The 25,342-nt window shown below is 44.2% G+C and overlaps 1 protein-coding gene and 1 long non-coding RNA gene across 3 annotated transcripts in view; one reads left to right on the top strand and one right to left on the bottom strand.

Moving 5' to 3' along the window:
* LOC308597462 overlaps positions 1-5,940 on the top strand; it is a 128,328-nt gene extending 122,388 nt beyond the window's left edge. The window contains exon 2 of the long non-coding RNA XR_014013009.1: positions 5,490-5,940. This is a non-coding gene — a long non-coding RNA (uncharacterized lncRNA). The remainder of the gene's footprint in view (positions 1-5,489) is intronic.
* Positions 1,758-25,342, bottom strand: part of SETBP1 (SET binding protein 1) — a 281,599-nt gene continuing 258,014 nt past the window's right edge. For both annotated transcript variants that reach the window (XM_081212635.1, XM_081212636.1), the window contains 2 exons: positions 13,839-14,012; positions 1,758-9,619 (listed from right to left, as the gene is read on the bottom strand). In XM_081212635.1, the coding sequence (XP_081068761.1) occupies positions 9,072-9,619; positions 13,839-14,012 (722 nt within the window). In that variant the 3' untranslated portion in view covers positions 1,758-9,071. The remainder of the gene's footprint in view (positions 9,620-13,838; positions 14,013-25,342) is intronic.

Below are 25,342 nucleotides of genomic sequence, written 5' to 3' on the forward strand. Positions count from 1 at the left end.
GAATTTAAGACTGGGAAAATGAGCAAGCAAGAGAACTAATATTGACAGAAATCCATCCCTAGGTGGACAGGATATGTAGAGATATGGAAGGAAAAGGAATTGACTGCAGTACTCGTGCCCATTTTAGGGATAGTACCATAGCTCACCTCCTTTTAACAAGCAGGCACATGTCCTCTCCACCAGTATTAAGAACATAAGAACATGCTCCTCTGAATGAGGCCCAAGGCTTATTTTGTTTTCAAAGTGTTTAAACAGACGTCTGTAGGAAGTGCATGAACAGGACTCAAGCTTCATTGAAACCATGACTCCAAGTCATTTGACCCACTGCCTAAGTGCGGACCCAGTCAGGAGTACTTCTCAAGGAAATAACCCCAACCCACCTGTAGTGGTTTGGAGTTACTCGTGCGTAAACTGTCCCCTTTTGGAGCTTGGTTGCCTGGGTTAAACCGTCCTGACTGCACAGCCCATCTCAGCGTGGCTGCCTCAGTCGCTCGCAGCGTCTGTCTGTGGGCGTTTCTTAAACCGTTGCCAGCATAAGAGTTGTTTGACTCCCAATCGTCTCCGCCTCTCATTGCGCGGGAGTCTCCTGCGCAAAGAGGGCGTGGGTAGTGGAGGACCAGGGCTCTCCTCACTGACTTCCAAGGAAGAATCCCGGAGCCCTTCCACCTCTTCTCCCATTTGGTCTCCTGGATCCTTGGTGTTACGCTGATTTCCTTCCCCCTCCATCAAGCTGCGTCTCCCCCTAGTGCTTATACCTTCCCCTGCAGAATCAGAGAGCCTCTCCTTCGCCTGTTGCTCTGATGTCAGTTTCCTGACACCACCCAAATTATTGACACTCACTTGTCATGTAAGTGCCCTGCAAACAAACCAGAACCAATGTTCGGTAAAGACTGAGCACAGTCTAATCTCCGTGCAAGATGTGCGCAAGCAAAACAAGTCATTTGGTGCAGCCCAAATTCTGCTGCTGAATTGGAATGGTGGGAATCTTTGACTTCTGAGGATGGAGGCAACTCATCAGTTGCTACTTGCAGTAAAAGGTAAAGGTAAAGGATCCCTGGACAGTTAAGTCCAGTCAAAGGAGACTATGGGGTTGCAGCACTCATCTCGCTTTCAGGCTGAGGAAGCCAGTGTTTGTCCACAGGCAGCTTTCCATGTCATGTGGCCAGCAGGACTAAACCGCTTCTGGCGCAATGGGACACCGTGACGGAAACCAGAGCACATGTAAATACCATTTACCTTCCCACCGGAGTGGTACCTATTTATCTACTTGCACTGGTGTGCTTTCGAACTGCTAGGTTGGTAGGAGCTGGGACAGAGCAACGGGAGCTCACCCTGTCGCGGGGATTCGAACCGCCAACCTTCTGATCGGCAAGCCCAAGAGACTCTGTGGTTTAGACCACAGCGCCACTTGCATCCTTTACTTGCTACTTGCAGTAATCAAAGAATGAATGAACATGCATGTGTGAGTTGGGAAGTGCAGGACTCAGCAATGGGAACAAGGGTGCTTGCATTCCTTCAGAATAATGATTTACCACTTTCCCAGACTCAAGATTTGCCACTGCTCTTAGAGAAAGAGGCCTACACTACTCTCGCTAACTTTAACTTTTTTTTTTAAAGGAAAAAACCCTGAAACCCAGATTTATCCATGACCACAAAAGAGGGCTGGTGGGTGCCTCCATTTGTATCCTCAGAGCTATTAAACTCCTCCGTGATGGGAACCAGATGGAAAATAAGACAAAAGAATTCACAACTCATGGTAGACTGATTTGAATTCCTTTAATTTCACACAATGAATAACATATGAATAGGATTAACTTTCCCCCCTTTTTCTGGTATTTTTTTTTTTTTTAATAGTTAAGTGCTCTATACTGTGCTAACCTGATCTGGTAGCGAAAAGACTGGAGCGTCCTTTTAGAAAAAAATGTTTAAAAACCAACATCTAAAATCATGAAAGAGCATGACAATTTAGCATGCCAGATGTACCTAACCCTCAAATAACAGCAAGTCTGTATCCATTTTTTTTAAATGTACAAAAATGCTTCATGAATAAAAACCGTTACAAAAAGAACATTTCAAACAAATGTACAAGTTTTTTTGTCTTGCCTCTATATTCAATAAAATACAAATACATTTTTTTTTGCTCTAAAATATGTTTACATACAATCAAAGTAGAACATGCAAATTACACGTTAAAAAAGGCTTTTAAAAACCACTTATGAGTATAAACTAAAAAGTAGCCAGCACGACTTATAGAACAATCTTGTGCCCCATTTGTTTTTGTAGGATTTTGTTTTTTAATTTTGAAATACAGTATATACATATTTAACACTTTGTGTGCATTTAGTATTACTATTTAAGAAACAGCATTTAAAAAAAATAAACAAACCGTACAACGTGGGCTTGTACTGTTCACAACTCCCCCCCATTGACAAAACTGGCATCACCTCTCCTTTCCTTCAATCTCCCCCATCCACTTGAAAGAGGAAAACAAGCTTCTAAACAATTTCTTGTTTTATTACTATGTAGGCAGGCTTCTTATGAAGAGATCTTCTGTAGATATCAATGCTGAAATGTGCTTGTTGGATTAACAACCCAGTCCTAAAGACTTGCTGCCTTAAAAGCTAAAACTGCTTGAATGGAGGAAAGCCAACAAATTTTCAAATAATGATGATGTTGTCTCAATATTAAGGATTTCATTGAAGCCCTGCTGGATCAGACCAAAGGCCCACTGAGTCCAGGATCCTGGCTAACCAAATACCAGCAGATACCTATATACAGGATCGAGGTGTAAATCAGTAATGGCAGCACCTCACTTTTCTAGGAATGGGATTTGTCTCAGTTGAAAATATCACTCAGTCTACATGTCTGAAACAGACCTCATTCTGGAGGGCATTCCCACTGGAAAACTGAAAAGAGAGCATGTGCTTACCAGAATGCAGACCTGTATAAAAAATACATGAGATTCTAACTTCCCCCAAAGTCATTTGAGGGGGGGGGGATCAGGGCGGGTGGGGGACAGATTGTGGTGCATCTTTTATCACGATAGTCCTCATGGACCAAGACAGAAGCATCATCAATGAACCATACTGTTCCTAAAGCAAGATTATACTTGACATCTGCCGTCACATTATTGACAGTGAAACTCCAGCGTTGCAATATTTTGATATGTCTACCCAACCACCTTTTTCAATGAGATCAATTTCTAGGGGCAAACTTTACCCTTCCTTTCAAATAGATCTTAAGTGAGGTCTTTGAAACTGCAGTACAGAATCGGTTGCCACTGATGCACTGAAGGAACACCATGGCCCTGATCCCATGTGCGGGATCTGCACACACATGGAGATTTCCATGTGCACCTCCTGGTGCATATTCCCAATGCTTATCTGTGCCCTACTGAACTGGTTGGCGTGTGTGTTTAGACACAGAACTGCATCAAGACCAGAGACCTGCCTCTTGTCCCCCATCACATTTGGAAAAAAAACAGCAACACTTTGGTCTGACAGATGTGTTTTGGGAATTTAAAACATCTCATCAACTATGGAAACGGAAGGGATGGGGTGATTGTTTGTTTTTATAGAAAAAAACACATTGTTCAAAGATTGTGTAGTGTTGTGCAGCCTTGAGCCCTAAAAATTAAATCCTGGGCAACCTACATGTAGTACATTCCTTTATATTACTATTTCTGTCAGTGGCTTTTTAATTGTATGGGCACGCAAAACACTCATCTGTGTGGCCATCTAACAGCATCAGCTTGCTCTTGTATGAATGACGCCTTTGAGCCCTGAATATTACAGCAGCTTCTAATGGCATCTAGAGGGAACAGGGTTGGGTTGAGACTGTGGTGCAGTGTGTGCTAGATATTTGTCAAGCTAGATTATGTGGGCCTCAGCATCTCCTCACTTCATTTTTGTGTTCCGTTTTGCAAATTCTCATGGGAAAGCAATACCCTCAAGAGCTATCCCATGCAGGCTGCTGTGAAAGTTTGGGATACAGGCTAAAAGTCTATGGCTTCAGTGTGGCTCATTCATTGCATAGCAAGTGAATTTTGTTTTCAGAACATTTAAATGGGGGTGGGGAGGCAAGAGAGAAGGAAAATAAATGGGGAGGGTTTTGCAGCCCAGTTGTTAAATGCTGGCACTAGCTTGAAATGCAATATAAAGACGGTTTGCCAATGAGACTTGGTCCTAAGATGGACAGACATTTGTAGTCCAATTCTACTCATGTTCAACTGGGAATGGATCCTGTTGGATTCAATGGTGTTTAGTTCCAGCAAGGATGCCCAGAATTGCAGCTCGAGGCTGCAACCCTAGCCACAGTTTCCTGAAAGCAAGTTCCACTCAGCTCAATGCGACTTCTAAATAGACAAGACACACACAGGATTGCACCATTAGTGGTCCTTTGTGCCTACATGCCTGCTTTAGCACTGCTGGGATGGGGAAGACCTGTAGTGCTTGGTCCAACGTAGACAACCTTCCTAGTCAAAGAGTGGGACACAGTTACAGGAGGGCGTCAAATATTTCGCAAGGGCAAAGACGCGCCTCTCGCCCTCTGTACACCTGGCATGAAACAGTGGCTGGTCCTGTGTCCCCATTTCTGTAGTTTCCTACCTGCACATGTACTCGTTATCAAAACTGATCTATGAAGTGATTGTAGCGTTTTTATTGCAGGCATATACCAAATTCACCCAAAACATGTCATGACGCCTACTCACAGGCATATGTTTGCGTGTGTGTCAAGGGTACCTCAGATAGAAAAGCAATGCTAACATGAACTGATTTGGCCTGAAAGGATCTCTGGTGGTTAGCAGATATACAACATCTCAAGTGCTCCTCAATATTAAATAGCTCAGGTGTCCCCCCTCCAATATTAGGGTTAATGCCTTGTAACATGTGTGGATCGAAAAGGAAGGCTCAAAGCTCTGTGCCAGGGCATCTGCTCTGCATGCAGAAGGCATCATCAGGTAGAACTGGGAGAGACTCTCTGCCTGAAATCTAGGAGAGCCTTTGCTGGTCAGCGGAAACAGTGCTGAGCTAGATGGACCAACAGTCTGACTTGTTAAGAAGTGGCTTCCTACAGTATATTCCTGATCAAACTTGAAGGGGGTTCAATGGGCTGGTGACAGTTATTCACAATTTGTGACCCAGCAAGTCAAACCACAGCTTTTGGTCATTGCTACCATGGTGGCCATGGACTATAAAGAAGGCTGATCGCCGAAGAATTTATGCTTTTGAATTCTGGTGCTGGATGAAACTCTTGAGAGTCCAATGGACTGCATAAAGATCAAATCTATCCATTCTGAAGGAAATCAGCCCTGAGTGCTCACTGGAAGGACAGATCCTGAAGCTGAGGCTCCAATACTTTGCCTACCTCATGAGAAGAGAAGACTCCCTGGAAAAGACCCTGATGTTGGGAAAGATGGAGGGCACAAGGAGAAGGGGACGACAGAGGCCGAGATGGTGGGACAGTGTTCTCAAAGCTACCAGCATAAGTTTGACCAAAGTGTGGGAGGCAGTGGAAGACAGGAGTGCCTGGCGTGCTCTGGTCCACGGTGTCACGAAGAGTCGGACACGACTAAACGACTAAACAACAACACCATGGTGGCCTGGCTGGCAAGAGCTTGATAAAGCAACTGCTGCTGCTTTCTTCAGCGCTGTGTGGTAAGTACATGGCTGTTGGGTCACATTCGGATTGGTGAATCAGAACTTGTGCGGGCTTGCCATAAAACAAGACGCACACGAATGGAGTGAGGGGCGCCATAACTGTCTGCCAAGATCTGGACATGAAAGGATGCGTTCTCCACATTTGGAGAACCAGATCCGCCCTTGTCTCCCCATTCTCACATTACACAAAGCACACACTTGCTTCGGGGTGCCTGGCAGTGTAGGGAATTGCAATCGGCAAAGCACTATTCCCTTTGAGGATGGAAGGAAGGAAAGGAAGGAAGAACGAAAACACCTGTGGGATTTGGCAAAATGCCCACCGTCTCCCAGGCATTCTTGCATGGTCTTTGCCTAAGAGTTTTATACATCATGGCAGAATGGCAACTGGGTGGAGAAGGGATGGTCAAGCCAGTCCGAATGACAGAGAAGCTGCCATGACAGTGAGGGTGCACCAAGAACTCTGGCCAATATAAGTTTCAATAGTGGGAGTGGTCCATACGCGCAAATCAATAGTCAATTGTAACATAAACTAATCCATTCAAAAGTATGTATTCTGAGAAGGATTACAAACAAGGATTGAAACTAAGATCTTCATGTCAAATTTGACTATGGACTAACATGAACTTATCTCTATTCATAAACTCTTATCTCTAATACTGTAACAAATTATTGTGTATTACATATCCTTTTGGGTTTGAGTTTGTAATCTCTATTTGAGTTTGTAATCCTTGTCAGAATACATACTTTTCAATGGATTAGTTTTTGTTACAATTGACTATTGATTTGCGATTAGGGACCACTCCCACTATTGAAACTTATATTGGCCAGAGTTCTTGGTGTGCTTTTTTCTTGGTATATTTAATAACAAAAACTCCAATTTACTTAACGTTAATGACAATGAGTGTGGACAGCTAGAAGCAGATGGGTACAAGGCCAGATCGGAAGTGGCGGGAGGAGAAACAGCCGTAAATTACTGGAGCAACATGGGGACAGACCCCTCTAGTGTGGCTTTGATACTTGAAAAGGGTCTTACAAATGAGAGGAAGCCTATTGGTGCAACCTGGCAGGCCTGACTCCTGAACACCCCACAATCATTCTTATTGAATATGTGTGGTGTGTTGCTCAATGGCTTAATCCTGTATGTTTCTGGTACCCAAATACTATTCAAAATGAGCACAGAGGAGGGTCATGTGCAGGTGAAGCGCCTCATACTTTTCAATGTTTGTGGCAGGCTCCATCACATGTACATGTGTACATTTTTTCACAGTTACGGGGAGACCCAGATTTCGTAGAGGCTGATGCACCCGATGGAGGGTTTCATGGGAAGCTGTCTTGATGGCAATTTGCAAGTAAGTCATGGGAAAGATTCAAATAGGTTTTAGGGCCGGGGAAAGGGGTAAGGATTTTGTTCGTTTTTAATGTAAGTGTTCTGCTGATTATAATTTTGCCTCCTAGATATCAGTTACCAGACTCAAAAATTGGCTTGGGTCAAGTTCTCCATGTTTCTCCAGTATGAACTTCTGAGAGCAGAAATTGCACCTCGACTTAAGGTCTCTCTACCGCATGAGAAAGTAATGGAGGAGAGGAAAGGAATTTGTCAGGTACTGGTTTTAAATATTTCAACAGCTTTCGTTTCTTTCTTTTCTTTTAAAAAGAAAGTACTATTACTGCAATGAAATAGCATTTTCAACATTTGTGTTTAGTCCGAACAGCTTTGCTTAAAGCAAAAAAATAACAAATAAGAGTTACTTGATTTGGTATGGAAACTTGCTTGAGATATAGATATGTATATCTAAGCTTAAAAAGTGGATAAAATTACACTTTGAATTTTAACCGGACAAATGAAACTGATGATTTAAAGAGACAATTTGTCACACACAGTTTGTGTCCATGCAAACTGATTTTCCTCCTTTCTTTTTTCTTTTTATAATTACATTATGTACAAAAGGAAAAAAAATACTTTTCAGTTTATTAAGGCAACCACAACAGGGGTTGAGGGAAGTGTTCAAAGTGGCATTAACTCAACAGCAGTGGTGACACCCTTTGAACAATAAGATTATTATAATTTTAGATAAGAACACTTATTCCTTTTTATTATTTTAATTTTAGTGACATATTTCTTTCTCTGACTTCATTATTTGTGAATTATTATTATTTTAAAAACGACTTTTATTGTTTTCATTATGGAAAAACAAGTCAAGGCATCACGCTACACTGCTCGGATGAGATCTTGCAAAAAAGTTTGCTCCAAGTTCCCCTTGGGCAGCAAATTTTTCACAGGCTCGTATCCATCCTAGAGCCCTTGCCTCTTTAGAGTAACATTGCCCCTTCATTCCTTCTGTTCTTTGCTAACATATCCCAAGCCTTGCTCTACTGTCAAACTATAGTAGCTTATTGGTGTCCCCTCGCTTCCATCACCAGTGAAAACTACCAAAGAGGTCAAGTGCGAAGACCATGTTAGTGACAAATTGGCTTTTCCCCTCCCCTTTATGAGATGCGCTCCGCTATTCGGTTACAATTTTGGATGGTGTCTGGAGATTCATCTTGTTCCGCAGGGTAGGGGCTCCACTTCTCTCGCCTATATTACTTGCCACTTGCAAATTATTTTGTGCGGGGAGGGAGAAGGGAAACGATAAGATTTAAGAGTTAGAGATTCAGTTGCCTGGAGCCTGGCAAGAGTTTCTAGAAAGAAAGGAAGAAAACCACACCCCAAAACCTCTATAAAACAAAATACAAATACTTTCAAAGCAGTTTAAAACCAAGAGCACAGTTGAGGAATTTACACTTTTTTTGTTGAAAAGTGAACGTAATTTCCACTCGGAGGGCTGCCAGCTTTGTTCCTTGACAGAGGGATGCCCTTGTGCCTTAAAAGGTGGCATGAAGAAATCTGATGGGTGCAATCCCCCCACGCCCCTTGGCGCAGCAGCAGTGACTGCAAAGGCTGCTGCTGGTGGTGAATTTCTCCCTGCGATGCATCTGCAAAAAGGGGGCAGAGGAGCTCCTACTAAAAGAGCTTGCTGACCACCCTAGCAGCAGGGATATTGCCAGTCCCGCCGTGCTTCCCTCTTTTCCTTCCAAGACACGAGAACGACAAAGCTGGTTTTTGTTAACAGAAACTCTGCAAAAACCGGTGGACTCGCTAGGTTTGAACGTCTCCCCCAGCGCACCCCATCCCCCACTATGAACCTAAGGGCTAATGCCAAAGTTTTGTCATTATTGTAATTATATTATTATTATTATTATTGGTCATTCCTATCTGAATTTTTTTAACGGCTGCTGCGCTACTGAAATACAGAGCAAGTCTGATGCTGCGAAAGATGCCAAACAGACCTGCCCATCTCAGCACCCTGGTCCTTTGGTCCCAGGGCGCTAAACCACCCAGCACTGTCTTTCAATTGGCCACGTCGGTTACTAGGGGAGGGCTTCGCTTTCACACCCTCTCGTTTTCCGGTGCCTTTTCACCTTCACTTCGTCCTCTGCCTCCGCGTGCTGCTGCGCTTTGCTTTTCCTCTTCCCAACTTTCGGTGTCCGGGAAGGAGGAGGAGGCGGCGGCGGAGGGGGCGGCTGAGACGTTTCCCGGGCCATGTGTATTACAGCCTCAATGGTGGCTGCGATGGTATCGTGGCTGTTGGCTGTTTGTTCCAGTATCAAAGGGTTCAGCGCGAACCTCTGGCCTCGTTTGCAAGGCAGGTCGACGCATTTCTCCAAAACTGGCATTTGGTCTCTGAAGTCCTCGTCGAAGGAGAGGGGCTGCTTGCGTGGTCGCCCTCGCCTCTTCTTGACAAAGTTGTTCCCAGTCTTTGATTGTCTCTGCAGCCGCTTGGCTTTCAGGATCTTGTTGACGTGATCCAGGTTCTTCTTGGTGGAGAGGATCTTGTTGTAGTTGCACATTTTGCGCACCTCGCATTGGATCGCTTCGATCTCACAGCGCTTGAACCGTTTCTTGAGTGGCGAGCTGGCTGCAGGGGAGAGGAAACGATGGTGATTAAGCTGGGAATCAATCGGAATTGCCACGCGGGGCTTGTGCAAAATAAGGGTTGCGGCATGATTAATGCCGGCTGGCGTAAAGATTCGCCGGGGCTGCAGATTATGAAAAATGGCCCAAGGATGGGAAGCCGCATACAGAACAGAATAACAGAAAATATTTCAGAATTATTTATTATAAAGACTGTCACGGAATAACAGCAATTTATATAATGTGCCTGTAAGCTTGCCATTAATATTACCTTAGTAAACTGCCTGAATTAATGAATTAAAATTAGTAACATTCCAGCAAGGAAACACAGTTTTCATTTCCTAATGTATCATTGGGCCCAATGTTCTTTCAAGGTATGAATTGTTGCGGCACTAATGGCTTCTTGCTTCCTTCCCTTCTTGGAAGGAAAAAAAGTTTTCAATATAGTCATACCTTGGGTTACAGGTGCTTCAGGTTGTGTTTTTTTGGGTTACGGATGCACCGAAACCCGGAAGTACCGGAACGGGTTACTTCCAGGTTTTGGCGGTTGCGCATGCACAGAAGCACTGAATCGCAACCCACGCATGCGCAGATGCACTGCTGCGGTTTGCAAATGCTGCGGTTTGTGAACGTGCCTCCCGCACGGATCACATTCGCAACCCGAGCGTCCACTGTAGTTGCGATTTTGGAGTTTCCCTTCTTTCCACCCTCTGGAGATGATAGATAGATAGATAGATGATAGATAGATAGATAGATAGATAGATAGATAGATAGATAGATAGATAGCATTTATTCTATGTGGCCCAGATTCAATGCTCTCTGCCTGCGAGCACAAGGGCTGAAGTCCTTAACATATCTAATACTATCATCCAATGACAAGGTCAATACATCTCAACTGTAATAGTACTGCTCTGTTCTGGGTGGGGTGGGGTGGTAGGACTTGAACCAATAGAGTCAAATTACAGGAAAGGAAGATTTCACCTAAACATTACGAAGAACTTTCTGAGGGCAAGTACTGTTTAACAGAGGAACACACTACCTCATAAAGTGCTGGAGGTTTTTAAACAGCGGTTGGATGGCCAGAGATTCTTTAGCTGTGATTCAAGCATTGCAGGGTGTTGGACTAGATTGGAGTTTCCCAAACTTGGGCTACAACTCCCATCATCCCTAGCTAGCAAGAGCAGTGGTCAAGGGTGATGGGAATTGTAGTCCAAAAGTAGCTGGAGACTAAAGTTTGGGAAACGCTGGACTAGATTAACTTTAGGGTCCCTTCCGACTTCAGTTCTCTGATTCTGTGAAAAACAATTCTCTCTATATTAGATTCCCTCTAAATTAGCCGTTCTCAACCTGTGGGTTCCCAGATGTTGTTGGACTACAACACCCATCATCTCTAGCTAGCAAGGCCAGAGCTCAGGGATGATGGGAGTTATAGTCCAACAACATCTGGGGACCCACAGGTTGAGAACCGCTGCTCTAAATTAACTTCAGTTCAGAAGTTCCCACAACCTTCAGCTACATTTTACTATTCAAGCACTCCTGGAAGTCTTCAGAAGGCAGACAGATTTTCTATGAAGGCTCATTTCCAGAATGACTATTATATTAATGGGTTGCAACCATGCTGACCATGTTAAAAATACAGTTGCTGTTGGAGTCTTCACAATAGAAAACTATGAACTATGTAGTGGAAGAAATATAAACACACCCCCACACTTCTGTCATTTGGAAGGTTTCATTTTAAAAACAACAACAAGCAACCCCAACACTGTTGTATTGAGTTTTTTTAAACATAATTGGATAATGTGCTACCATGTTATTTGGCCTCGGCAAAGGCCTTGTGCAAACAAGCCCAACATCTTGTCACAATACAAGAAGCAGGAGCAAATCCTAAAAGAAAAACAACCAGACATTTCCTCTCATATAAATATATAAGAATGTGGGCGTTTAGTCTTTCAAAGACTGGTTTTCATATCTACACACCTATATTCTAAATTAAATAAACATTCAAAGATTCATTCTCAGGGCATCTCAGGTTCTTACATTCAAGAAGCTATTCCATCTCAATTCCTTTACCTTATCACTGTTCATTCTTAATTTACCCGAAGAGGTGGGGCCAAATTAGACATCACATCATTCACTGAATTAAGCTATTGCATAGAAGTTTCTTTCCCTTTGCTGTCATTTGATGCTCTGGTGGCTTTGTCTGGTGGCCCCTATGCCTCTATTTGGACAGGGACAACCCAACTACTGTTGTCTATGCTCTGGTAACCTCTGGGTTAGATTATACAATGCATTATAAGCAGGGATGCCTCTGAAGACGGTTTGGAGTACTTAAGTACTTAATTCGTTCCGGAGGTCCGTTCTTAACCTGAAACTGTTCTTAACCTGAAACACCACTTCAGCTAATGGGGCCTCCTGCTGCCACCGTGCCGCCGGAGCCCCATTTCTATTCTTATCCTGAAGCAAAGTTCTTAACCTGAAGCACTATTTCTGGCTTAGTGGAGTGTGTAACCTGAAGCATATGTAACCCAAGGTAACACTGTACTTTGTCGTTTAATGAAACACAATCTCACTTTGTTCTAAGGACAAGGTAACATGCGCTATGGGAAGGTACAAGTTCATCAGAGCTGTGCAAGTCCTGAAGTGGTTGTGCAGATGCGTGAATCTTTGTGTGATGCACTGCAGGCTGCAGCAATATGTGTGGGGTGTCTGTGTGTGTGTGAAATGTGTCTGCATGAAAGGTTGCAGAAGAAGACTCTCTGTTCAATAGGTGGCCTCAAGCCGTCCATTTGGTTTGAATCACAGAGTATTTTTTATTTCCTCCCAAAGCATTCTCAATCAGTTACAGGATATCCTCAACACCATCTCCTATCTCATTAACGCAGCTGCAGTTCTCAATGAATGATCAACATCTGGGTGACAGACAGACCAACCGTCTAATTGGATGCCAGCTACACTGCGAAGTGCACCCATTATCTGAATTTGAATGAAACATATGAACAAAGTTTCCGCTTCTTGAATCTATGGAAGATCCACTGGCCATGTATTAGCTCTCCAGGCTGCAATTCTATACACGCATACCTGGGAGCAGAATCACAAGAGTTGGAAGGGACTCTCAGGGCCATCTAGTCCAACCCCTTGCAATGCAAGAATCTCAGCTATAGCATCCATGACAGATGGCCACCCAACCTTTGCTTAAAAATCTCAAAGGAAGGAGAGCCCACAACCTCCAGAGGGAGCCTGTTCCATTGTCGAACAGCTCTTACTGTCAGAAAGTTATTCCTCATGTTGAGTCAGAATCTCCTTTCTTGTAACTTGCAGCCGTTGGTTGAATCCTGACAAGACAGAAGTACTGCTTTTGGGACAGCTGTTTACCAGCTCCATCTGGTACACAGGCTGAGACCCTATCTGCCTGCGGAGTGTCTCATCAGATTGGTGCATACTCTGGTTACCTCTCACTTGGACTACTGCAATGTGCTCTATGTGGGGCTACCTTTGAAGGTGACTCGGAAACTACAACTAATCCAGAATGCGCAGCTAGACTGGTGACTGGGAGCGGCCACCGAGACCACATAACACTGGTCTTGAAAGACCTACATTGGCCCCCAGTATGTTTCCAAGCACAATTCAAAGTGTTGGTGCTGACCTTTAAAGCCCTAAATGGCCTCAGTCCTGTATACCTGGAGCGTCTCCACCCCCATTGTTCTGCGTGGACACGGAGGTCCAGTGCCGAGGGCCTTCTGGCGGTTCCCTTACTGCGAGAAGCCAAGTTACAGGGAACCAGGCAGAGGGACTTCTCGGTAGTGGCACCTGCCCTGTGGAACGCTCTCCCACCAGATGTCAAAGAGAACAACAACTACCAGACTTTTAGAAGACATCTGAAGGCAGCCCTGTTTAGGGAAGCTTTTAATCTTTAATAGACTATTGTATTTTGATGTTCTGTTGGAAGCTGCCCAGAGTGGCTGGGGAAACCCAGCCAGATGGGCGGGGTATAAATAATACATGATGATGATGATGATGATGATGATGAATACGACTAGTCGTGACTGCTGTGCTCTAATTCCAGTGTGCCTCTGAAGGCAACTTTCTGGGAATCCCAATTGGGGAGAGAGAGCCATGTCTTGTTTGCATCTTGTCAACATGGAGTCCTCCAGATGTTTACAAATGCTATAAATTTAATAAAACAGGAATAAATGAAACACCTGAGCTCATTTGAACATAATTACCTGCTTCTGAGGCGGCTGCCGTTGACGACGGTAAAAGAGATAATACTGGGGTTGAGGATATCACAACACTATCAAGAGATGCTGGTTTTCGACGGGTCATCACAGAAGAAGCAGAACCCTCGTTTTTATTATGAAGCGAAGTCTGGTCTGCTTTTAGATGCGAACCAGCAATTCCTGGAGAGCAAAAACATAAGTAACGCTAATCAATTATTATGCAGGAGAAGAAGAAAAACACAACCTTGGTCTTATCAGAAATATACAATAAATGCCCTGCTGTGTTTCGCAGGAAATCCTGTACCCCAGTATTCCCTTCTTGTAAATGTGCTTCTAATAATACAGTTTTGATACTAGTGAAGATTATGATTTATTATTATTATTATTGGGTTTCAGTCATTTTGCTTCAGGACATAACATAAACATTGATTCCTGGCCAACACATTATTGCCTTGCAAGTCTATTTTTAAAACAATATGAGGAAAGATGATAATCATGTTGCTATTTAGGGTTGTTTCTCCATGTGCATCTGTACATGCTGGTATCTATCACACGATCACAAGGACAAGAACAGACAGGAATATCATTATGGTCCAACCAGTTATCCTACAACCCTCCAGACTTTGCTAGACCAATGCATACTTTCTCACTACATCAGGGCCACGAAGGTGATGGATTTGTTGAGTACAACACACTCAAATCTTCATCAGCTATCCTATTTGTGTCTCGCCTTGAGATTGCCCTATTCTATCCTTAGTACAATCCTGCGAAACAAGGCATATTGAGGGAATATGACTGGCCCAGAGTCACCCAGTGTACTTTGTGGCTGAACGGGGATTTGAATGGAGCCTCCATGGGCACACACCTTGACTGAACTACAACACCCTGAAACTTTCACATTCCTGGACTTGGGGCAATGAAAAGTAGAATGATGAAGAATTCAAAAGCAGGTTCCATGTTGATGGTTGGAGTTCAATGTGGATCCTGAATCTGAAAAGCTTTTTGATTATTACCACTACTAATGATGGGGAAGAAATTTGAGGGGTGGATTGTGGTGGGTTTTTTTGCATTTAATAAGAAGCTACCTAATTCACACTACCTGAACCAAAACACAAACTGAAGCATAGCTATCCTTCAAGATTCACACTGAATTTTACAACGAGGCTCTCCACCCAAGCATTGTGTACAAAAACGCATTGCATTAGCAAAAGTTACATACAAAAATGCATTGTACTAGGCGAAATGGGTTGCAAAAACGTGTAGATCAGCTGAAGCTGTGTACAAAAATATGTTTATGAGGGGAAAATTTGAAACCATGATGGGCTTTCATGAGGAATTCTAAAAAAGGAGTTTTTTGTTTGTTTTGCATATTGCTGCAGATATGCGGGAAACTGAGATAAACCAAAATTGACAGATTACTCCATCCCTAATATCCCACACCACTACCCGTGTTGGAAGGAAAACCTGGGATTTCCTTATTGCAAATGTACAGATTCTAACAAGGTGGAGCTTGGTTTTGCACTGTGAAAGCCTGAGGAGATTCGAGATGAGCAGCTCCCCTGCACATATTTCAGATAACAAAGCAGAATGCACAAACCACATGAGATGGTGTCAGACATAGTAGAAATGTGCAGCAAATTAGCAGTCATGCCAATATTTCGAAGATGGAAACAATTTTAGTGTGTGTGTGTGTGTGTGTGTGTGTGTGTGTGTGTGAGAGAGAGAGAGAGAGAGAGAGAGAGAGAGAGAGAGAGAGAGCTTGTATATTTAGAATACAATGCTAACCACCTCCTGGATTTAACATCTGTTGATAATTAAGCTGAAGATCCTGTATAAAAAGCTCTATGAAAACTAGCAGCTGTAACCTCTTGACCTCCATTGCTAAAAAACAAAACAAAAACCCAACCCAACCCCCAGTTCCCCCCGCCCCTAACCCACGTCTCTGTGAAACTGTGCTTCACCCTATCAAGAGGCAGTCATCCATTTTTCAAAGGTAATCCCTCACAAACCACTTATCCTCTCAAAATCTCTACCTGCACACAGTGTTTGCATTAGGGACCCCGTGATTTATGGATCCCTTCTCCTTGGATGTAGGGGCCTACTTCCTGTTGCCGTGGTTACTTGGCTCTTGGTTCAAGGTTAAACTACTCCCAGCTCAAAATCAGTGGCAGGCCCAAGCATCTAACAGCCGGATTTTATTGACTACCCTAGGCTGCTTCAAAGGTCAAAGACCAAAGTGCTGCCCACTCCCTTCAGGGGGAGTCAATACTTTCAATATTTTTATTCGGTCTCCTCCAAAGATGCTCGTGGGCGTGCGTACACGCTTGGTTGCCACCTAGCTGGACCTCGCAAGGTCACACAAATCATTGAGGAACAGCGTTCTCCTGGGGAGCCGTTACGAATCTGACAGATGACTTCAAAAGAACGTATTGCCCACCCTTCGGCTCGACATTAGTTCTCCACAGGACCACTGGCTTTGCATCTTGAGAGTTCACTCTTGTTTCTAATTCACCACAGCCCTGTTTGGAAATGCAAACCTACGCCTTCTCGAATGCTCGGTCCAGATGGTGGCACGTTTAAGAACTTATAAAAGCACCAAATAGATTGAAATAAAGAAACAAAGCTTTGCAAACATGAGCAAGCTATCAAGGGGGCGTTGAGGGATACCATGTGTCCTATTTTACAGAGGATGGTCCTCTCTTGGAAGAGTCCAAGTTTGGTTCAAAGATAAAACAGCAATCTGAAGGGAGAGCTGGAGAAGCCTTTAAGATGCCCATCAAAACTTGGCAGCACCTGGAGAGCAGACTGAGCAGGCGCACGGATCTTGTCCCCCCTCCCCATGGCAAGATGTATTGTATTTCTATTTAGACTATTTAGACACTATTTAGACACTTTCTACTGTAGACTGGTAGAAGGAGATCATCAAATGTTGATTAACATTGTTCTTACACAATTCTCTGAAAATTCTTGAGTATCTTTTGGGTTTATCGTGGGAAACGGCCATAGAAAACTGTTTGCCAGTCGGGCCCAATATAGTCTACTCTTACTGCTAGTAGATTTCCAGACTGTTTTCCATCAACAGCTATTAGCTGGAAATGTCCAGGACTGAACCTGCAACCTTCTGCACCCAAAGCACTGAGCCACGAACCCTTTAACTTCAGGCTAACCTCTAGTGGCTAGGGAGAATGTTAAGTGCCCAGAGAAAAGGAGACAAATGCCAAAAGAAGAAGACCATACATTAAATAGGGACATCCACAGTTCGAAAGCACGTCAAAGTGCAAGTAGATAAATAGGTTGTTGTACAAGTGTCAATAAAGTATTTCAATTCAATTTCAATAACTGTAAGGCAGGGGTCCAATTGAACCACTTGTGATTCTCTACTGAGGTGGACTCTTGCAAGATCATGGTATGGTAAGAGGAAACATCAGCCCAACACTTTGCTGACGCTAAGCAGGTCCGGGTCTGGTCAGTGCTTGGATGGGGAGCACATGTCTGCTTCCTTGATGGAAGTATGGTGGGGTATAATTGCAAGAAAATAGAAAAATAAATAAATGTAGGGCAAAAAGCTCAGGCTCACATCATAAAGACTAGCTATTCCATACCTGTTCGGAGACCCTGAATATGCACTCTTTTCATTGCAAATTTAAAACACATTGATGGACCACAGGGGGTCTGGCAAAAAGGAAAGAAAGAAAAAGAAAGAAGGCCTTTGAAGACTGACTTCAGCCCACCCCCATTGCAGTGAAACCTTGTGCAAGAGGTGGCCAAGTTAACTGAAAGTAATATCTGGGCCAAAAGACAGGCTGTCGACAAGTTCTGAACAAGTGAACTCAGGGTGAAGACAGACATGGCATGTAAAGTGCAGTGGTAGTAGTTTTCTGCCCGGAGAACAGATACTCCGGAAAGCGGAGATCGCGAGTGAAAACTGCTGCCCGCAACACACTGTAGAATGTGCATGCCTGTCTTTGCCTGCAGAGAGGGAGAGTCAGGCTGGGTGAGAGAACCCCAAGAGAGAGCGTCAGAAGTCCAAATTGTCAGTTGGATAAAGGCCAGCTGGAAACCAGAGGAGGCTGTGCTTGGCAGCTGTGGGTTGCAAATGGGTTGTGGGCAACAGAAAGGGTGAATTCAGGTTACCATATTTTTCGCTCCACAAGATGCACTTTTTTCCTCCTAAAAAGTAAGGGGAAAAGTGAGTGCGTCTTATGGAGCGAATGGCGCTGCGTGGAGAGGGAGAGCTGCACAGCCCCGCGCCCCTTCAGCGAAGCGGGAGGAGGAACGGAGCCCCTTCTGTTCCCCCTCCCCCTTCGCTGAAGGGGCACTGCACAGCTCTCCCTCTTCACAGCGATGCACCTGTCCTGTGAAGCCGGAGGAGGAACAGAAGGGGCGCCTTCTGTTCCCCCTCTCGCTTGGCTGAAGGGGCGCTGCACAGTTCTCCCTCTCTGCGCAGTGCTTCTCCTGCAAAGGAGGGGCACTGCGCAGAGAGGAAGAACTGTGCAGTGACATGTCTGCCCTGCTTCACAGCAACACGCCTGTCCTGCGAAGCCGGAGGAACAGAAGGGGCTGCTTCTGTTCCTCCTCCCGGAGGGAGAACTGCACAGCACCCCTTCAACGAAGCACCTCTCCTGGCTTTCTACCCTAGCTGCATGGAGCCCCGAAGGGGCAGGGGGAGCCTTCATCCCGCTGCCCTGAAGAGGCTTGGCGCGGCTATCCCAGAAGCCAGAACAGCCATAGACTATCCCAGAAGTGAGATCCCTCTTGCTGTTCTGGCTTCTGGGATTCAGAATATTTTTTTTTCTAGTTTTCCTCCTCCCAAAACTAGGTGCACCTTATGGTCTGGTGTGTCTTATGGAGTGAAAAATACGGTACCTGGGGGTGGGAGGGAAATACAGACTGTCATTCTGATGTCAACAGCATGTTGAGGCTGCAAAAAAATAAAGAAAAGTGCATGCACAAGGTCGTCTGGTTTCACAATAAAACTACCTGTTTGGAAGCACCCTGAAAAAAGTCCCTGCCCACACGCATACCATAGTGGGGAGAGACTAGAGCATGGGCTGGCAGGGGCTGATGGGAAAGTTGGAGACACAATCTGGAGGGCAGCAGGTTTGGGAAGGGCGTTCTGGTCCATAGCTTCTGCCAGAATCCAGCAGCTATAAAGGGGCTATCTGAGGGGAAGGCTGCCAGCTGAGCCCAGCACCCAAGAGGTGCCTGGGAGAAACTTCCTAATGGGAAGAGCTGCTTGGCAGTGGTCCAGAGATGGGCTCTCTCTCTCTCTCTTTTTTATTTCCTTGCTTACATAAAGAAGGGGAACAATACTGAAAAGGGGGTACAACTTAAGAGGGGAGGGAAAAGGAAAGAAAATGGAATCTACACAATCTGTTATTTAGATAAAAATTATGACAAAATTTGTGATTACAATTTCACGTTACAATAAAAGTAAAAAAACCTCATTATCTTTTATACCCATCTTCCCATTTATTCCTTAATTCTTTTTACATAAATTTGCTGCCATATCAAAATACTATTTTTTATGTTAATATTTTCACAATTTATAAATGTTTGTATTTATATAAGCAATTAATAAAAACTGCTGGGATCACTCAAAAGCTGCTACAGATTTTAACATGGTACAATTTTGTTTAAGATATGTGCCGAAGGCCTCCCATTTTGATACAAATTCAATTCTCAGTTTATTTTTTCAGATAGACTATCTAATTCAGCATATTCAGTCAATTTTTGTATCCACTCTTGTTTAGAAGGAATTATGGGCTCTCAACTGCTGGACATGTTTAAGCAGAGGTGAGGCAGTCAGCTATCTATCAGGGATGGTTCTGTAACTGTATCCTTCGTTGTAGATCCGACACTGGGAAGTGGGGCTGCTCTAAATGACCTTCAGCTCTAAAATTCTGTGATCAACTGGTGTCTGAGACACTCACAGCCCAAAAAGCATGCATACACTAAGCAGGGGGGCTTCACTCTGACTGTGTCAAGTAGGACAAGTGCGGTTCTCCCCCATCTGTGAATTTGGTGACTGCACAGAGATACCTATAACTGGCAGGAAAGTCAATCAATGGTTTGAATCAACTGTTTGTGCATGTGTGTGTACAGAGGGGAAATTTTAAAGGCCCCTAGAAGCTGTAGGATTACAGAGCCTATCGACTCGGGTGATTTACACATTTTTATGCTTCCGTTAGGATATGTGGTTAGGTAATAATGCCAAGGGCTTTGGATTTAGGAACATCTATCACATCTAAGTCGTTTGTGGCCTGACTTCTCAGCCCCCGCACCCAACCCCAAAATAAATAAAACTAACTCCTGTTTGGGAAAATATCCAGCAGCGTTTATTGTTGAAATCTGCACAGGAAAGGTTGGTGGACGGCTATCTAGGGAAAGTCCAAAAAAAAGAAACTTACCATATGGGCCCGAATAATAGCTGCACTCCTCCCCCCCCCCCGAATTCCAAAAGTGAAAAGTTAAAGTGCGGCTTATATTCATGGCCTCCCCCAACCGCCAGAAAGAAGGGGGAAGGGGAGAAGGCTGCCGGTAAAGCAGTGTGGCTCCCCCCCCCGGAAGCAGCCTGGGAGCGCAAGGGAATGGTAAGCGTAGGATTTTCTTCTACATTTGCCATTTGCGGGTGTGAGTGCGAAATTTTAAGGGAGTGGCTTATATTTGGGTATTGTCTTTTCTTTCTCCCCCCCCCCCCAACTTTAAAGGCACGGCTTATTTGCGGGTGAGGCATATATTTGGGGCAATACGGTAATTCACCAACTGATGAACTGCTATAGGGTACGACCTGAAGAAAATGCACTAAAACCCACAACAGCTTTGTGACATCAGTGGGATGTGGATCAAACTCTCTCTCTCTCTCTCTCTCTCTCTCTCTCTCTCTCTCTCTCTCTCTCTCTCTCTTCTCTCTCTCTCTCTCTCTCTGTGTGTGTGTGTGAGATTATATGTGATATATATATGTGTGATTTCAATACAGTGATACCTCGGGTTAGATACGCTTCAGGTTACAGATTCCGCTAACCCAGAAATAGTACCTCGGGTTAAGAACTTTGCTTCAGGATGAGAACAGAAATTGTGTGGTGGTGGCGCAGTGGCAGCGGGAGGCCTCATTAACTAAAGTGGTGCTTTGGGTTAAGAACAGTTTCAGGTTAAGAACGGACCTCCAGAACAAATTAAGTTCTTAACCCGAGGTACCACTGTATTTGGTTTGACTCTGACCATCATTCGCTTATATTATTGCAATCTCCTCCTTTCTGGTCTTCCACTTCTCAACTTGGTTCCCTCATGTCTATTCAGCACTGTGTTCCCAAAATGATTCACCTCTCTTGTGACTCTGATAATGCAACATCCCTCTCTACTACAGCTTCCTGACTGCTTCTTGGTTTAGGCCAAGCTCTTTGTCCTTTCCTTCAAATCCCTCTGTGGCCTTTTGCCCCATAAATGATTTGCTCTCATGCCCCTATGTGCACCTGCCCATGTTCTCCAAGCTCCTCCATCATCCCTGATTTGATGGTCTCCAGCTCCACCCAGAGACCCCACCCTTCCTCTCTTTCACTTTGGATTGTCTCTAGGAACCCCTGCAAGATGCCACCTAGCCCACTCCCTTCAGCTCCCTTCACAAAATCCACAAAACTTCGAGGGGCGATGATTTGTTCTGTTTTGATGGTGTTATGTATTGACATTTATGTTTTACACATGGTGCCATAAATCACTAGGAGACCTTTGGACAACAAATGACATAACAACAACAACAACAAGAACAGGTCTTTGGCACACACACACCAGTTCCCATGTCCTACTGAAAGAGTGAGGAACCTGCAGCACGTCAACCAAATTAGGATTCTCAAGGCAGCCATTTTGCCCCATGTTCAGTTGAAACATTCCCTCATGAGGAAGTGGTTCCACCCCCTTGATCACTTTGCTTGTCCTTTTACTGAACCTTTTCCAGCTCTTCAATATCCCTTTTCATGCAAGGTGACCAGAACTGTACACAAGTCCTCCAAGTGTGATCACACCATCACGAAATTAAAAAATGCTTGCTTCTTGGGAGAAAGCAATGACAAACCTAGACAGCATCTTAAAAAGCAGAGACATCACCTTGCCAACAAAGGCCCGTAAAATTAAAGCTATGTTTTTTCCAGTAGTGATGCAAAGAAGTGAGAGCTGGACCACAATGAAGGCTGATCACCAAATAATTGATGCTTTTGAATGATGGTGCTGGAGGAGACTCTTGAGAGTCCCATGGACTGAAAGAAGATCGAACCTATCCATTCTGAAGGAAATCAGCCCTGAGTGCTCACTGGAAGGACAGACCCTGAAGCTGAGGCTCCAAGACTTTGACCACCTCATGAGAAGAGAAGACACCCTGGAAAAGACCCTGATGTTGGGAAAGATGGAGGGCCCAAGGAGAAGGGGACGACAGAGGACGAGATGGTTGGACAGTGTTCTCGAAGAGACCAACATGAGTTTGACCAAGTTGCAGGAGGCAGTGGAAGACAGGAGTGCCTGGCGTGCTCTGGTCCATGAGGTCACAAAGAGTTGGACACGACTAAACGACTTAACGAGAGGGACGCGGGTGGTGCTGTGGGTTAAACCACAGAGCCTAGGGCTTGCCGATCAGAAGGTCGGCAGTTCGAATCCCTGCGACGGGGTGAGCTCCCGTTACTCGGTCCCAGCTCCTGCCAACCTAGCAGTTTGAAAGCCCGTCAAAGAACAAGTAGATAAATAGGTACCGCTCCAGTGGGGAGGTAAATGGTGTTTCAATGCTCTGCTCTGGTTCACCAGAAGCAGCTTAGTCATGCTGGCCACATGACGCGGAAGCGGTATGCCAGCTCCCTCGGCCAATAAAGCGAGATGAGAGCCTCAATCCCAGAGCCGTCCGCGACTGGACCTAATGGTCAGGCGTCCCTTTACCCTTTACCTTTAAACGACTAAACAACAAATTACGTTACCTACAGTTTTATTTTGAGCTCCTTTCCTAATGATCACTGAAATGGTATTCACCTTTTTCACAGCTTCTGCACACTGGGACAACATCTTCAACAAGCTATCGGCTATGACCCCAAGATCTCAAGCATAACGAAGGGCCTTTTTGCTTTCCTATTTCCCATGATCTACCTAGGGCAGTGGGGGACAGTGCTGACAGTGTAAAGTCCAGTGGTACCTTGGTTCGCAAACTGAATCCGTTCTGGAAGTCCGTTCCAAAACCAAAGTGTTCCAAAACCAAGGCACGCTTTCCCATAGAAAGTAATGCAAAATGGATTAATCCATTCCAGACTTTTAAAAACAACCCCTAAAACAGCAATTCAAAATGAATTTTACTATCTAATTAGACCATTGATCCACAAATGAAAGCAATAAACAATGTACTGCAGAGACACAATCAATCAATCAATCAATCAATCAATCAATCAATCAGTAGCTGAACTGGGTTCCACATACAGTCACAAAAACAAAACACAAAAAAAGAGCTGCAAAAACAAGAACGCAAAATAAATTGCAAAAACAGCCACACCTCAGCGTAACATTCAAAACAGAAGTGTGGAACTCAAAATGGAAACGTAACACTCAAAACGGAGCACGTTCGGCTTCTGAAAAAGTTTGGAAACACTTACTTACTGGGTTTGCAGTGTTTGGGTTCCAAGTTGTTTGAGTACCAAGGCGTTTGAGAACCAAGGTACCACTGTACCAGAATGAACTGAACATTCGGCACGGAAGTCTAACAGTACTACTCCATGCATGTTTACTTGGGAAACAAGCTTCATATAATTAGGTTTACTTCCAGCTGCATAGGATTGTGGCCTGTAAAAGAAGTCATAGACTGGCATATAAGGCTTTCCAGAGCAGAAGATTTTCGCTGGAGATAAGCCCTCCAGGGCTTTGCTTCCTCCAAACTCTACAGGTCTGCTAATTTTATAAACTGATGCATACAGCTCACCTCCAATGCAAAACTCCTTTGCGGTCTTTTGCTTTTTAATTTAGTTAGGTGCGGCATTTGCAACATAATGCACCCTGAAACATTGGCTGGGTCAGATTATTTGCATTTTTATTACTATCTTGAATAAAGATTCAGAAGAAATATGATATCCAAGAAATCTCTCTCTCCCTCTCTTAAAAAAGAAAGGTATAAGAAAATGGAAGATCTTAAGTGGATCTTTGAGAGCAATGCCTGGCTTCATAGCTCGAATGAGAGAACGGAATTACTGTATGATAAATGCAGCAAAGAGAAGTAATTGCTCTTTCTTAAAGAAATGCTCGCTCTGCCCCGTATGACATGCACTGCCACTTTCAGAAAAAGCCAAACTTTGAAAATACAGAGAGCACAGCACATTCCTTTTGATCTTAAGGCAGGCATAGTAATAGTTTCTATTCACTGGTACACATCCTCGTAGGAGCTAATAGGAGCAGAGACCTCTCTGAAACCTCTTTCCTTATTCCCCAATAAATATACATTGGTACCTCAGGTTACATACGCTTCAGGTTACAGACTCCGCTAACCCAGAAATAGTGCTTCAGGTTAAGAACTTTGCTTCAGGATGAGAACAGAAATTGCGTGGCAGCAGTGGGTGGCCCCATTAGCTAAAGTGGTGCTTCAGGTTAAGAACAGTTTCAGGTTAAGTACAGACCTCCAGAACGAATTAAGTACTTAACCTGAGGTACCACTGTACTGTATTTTTCCATGTATAAGACGATTTGATTTGATTTTTGCTATTTTTTTAAAGTCAAAAATTGGAGGTCATCTTATACATGGATGGCGAACGCTCTGGCTCTTAAAATATGGCAACCCTAACTTTGAGCGACCTCCCCGCAAAAAGCTCAGAGTTGTTCTCTTTGATGTTTATTTATTTCTTAATTTGGGGTTCGAAAAAATAGGGGTTGTCTTATACATGGGGCGGGCGTCTTATACACAGAAAAATACGGTGATGTTGGGTTTTTGTTTTTTAAAAAAAGAATAATGTAGAGACAGGGCAATGGGTCCACTGACAGTTGTTTGACAGGTGAAAAGGATAATGGCATGGTATGCAAATTATGTTAATCACATGACAATTAGTAGTGGCTCACACACTCATATTGTCTCCTTTGCAGATGAAAACATCCGTTATCCCTGCTCTAAATTCTGCAGAGAGAGAAAGAGGAGGAGAAGGGTTTTGTGTGTGTGTGTGTGTGTGTGTGTGTGTGTGTGTGTGTGTGTGTGTGTGTGTCTGTGCTGGAGCCATCATTACCTAGATCTCCTGATCTTTATCTCTGCTAGCACACCCAGAAGAGCTAATGCCACAATGATAGCTTTGGGAAGCCTCTTAGGAATCGGATGAAGGGAAGTGATAGTGATGAACTCCCGAGCTAATAAACACCAAGCGGTTATTCCTGCAGGATGATCAATTCCTGGATGTCCTGAGGCTCGTCTGATAGAGTCGATTCGCTCGCCTCACTAATAAAGCTGAGGCCCAATATCAGATTAGAACGGCGGCAAGCTTCTTAAAGGAGCAGCGTAGAAGCCGGTGTGCCGG

This window comes from Podarcis bocagei, assembly GCF_964188305.1.
Source record: "Podarcis bocagei genome assembly, chromosome: 11".
Taxonomy (NCBI): domain Eukaryota; kingdom Metazoa; phylum Chordata; class Lepidosauria; order Squamata; family Lacertidae; genus Podarcis; species Podarcis bocagei.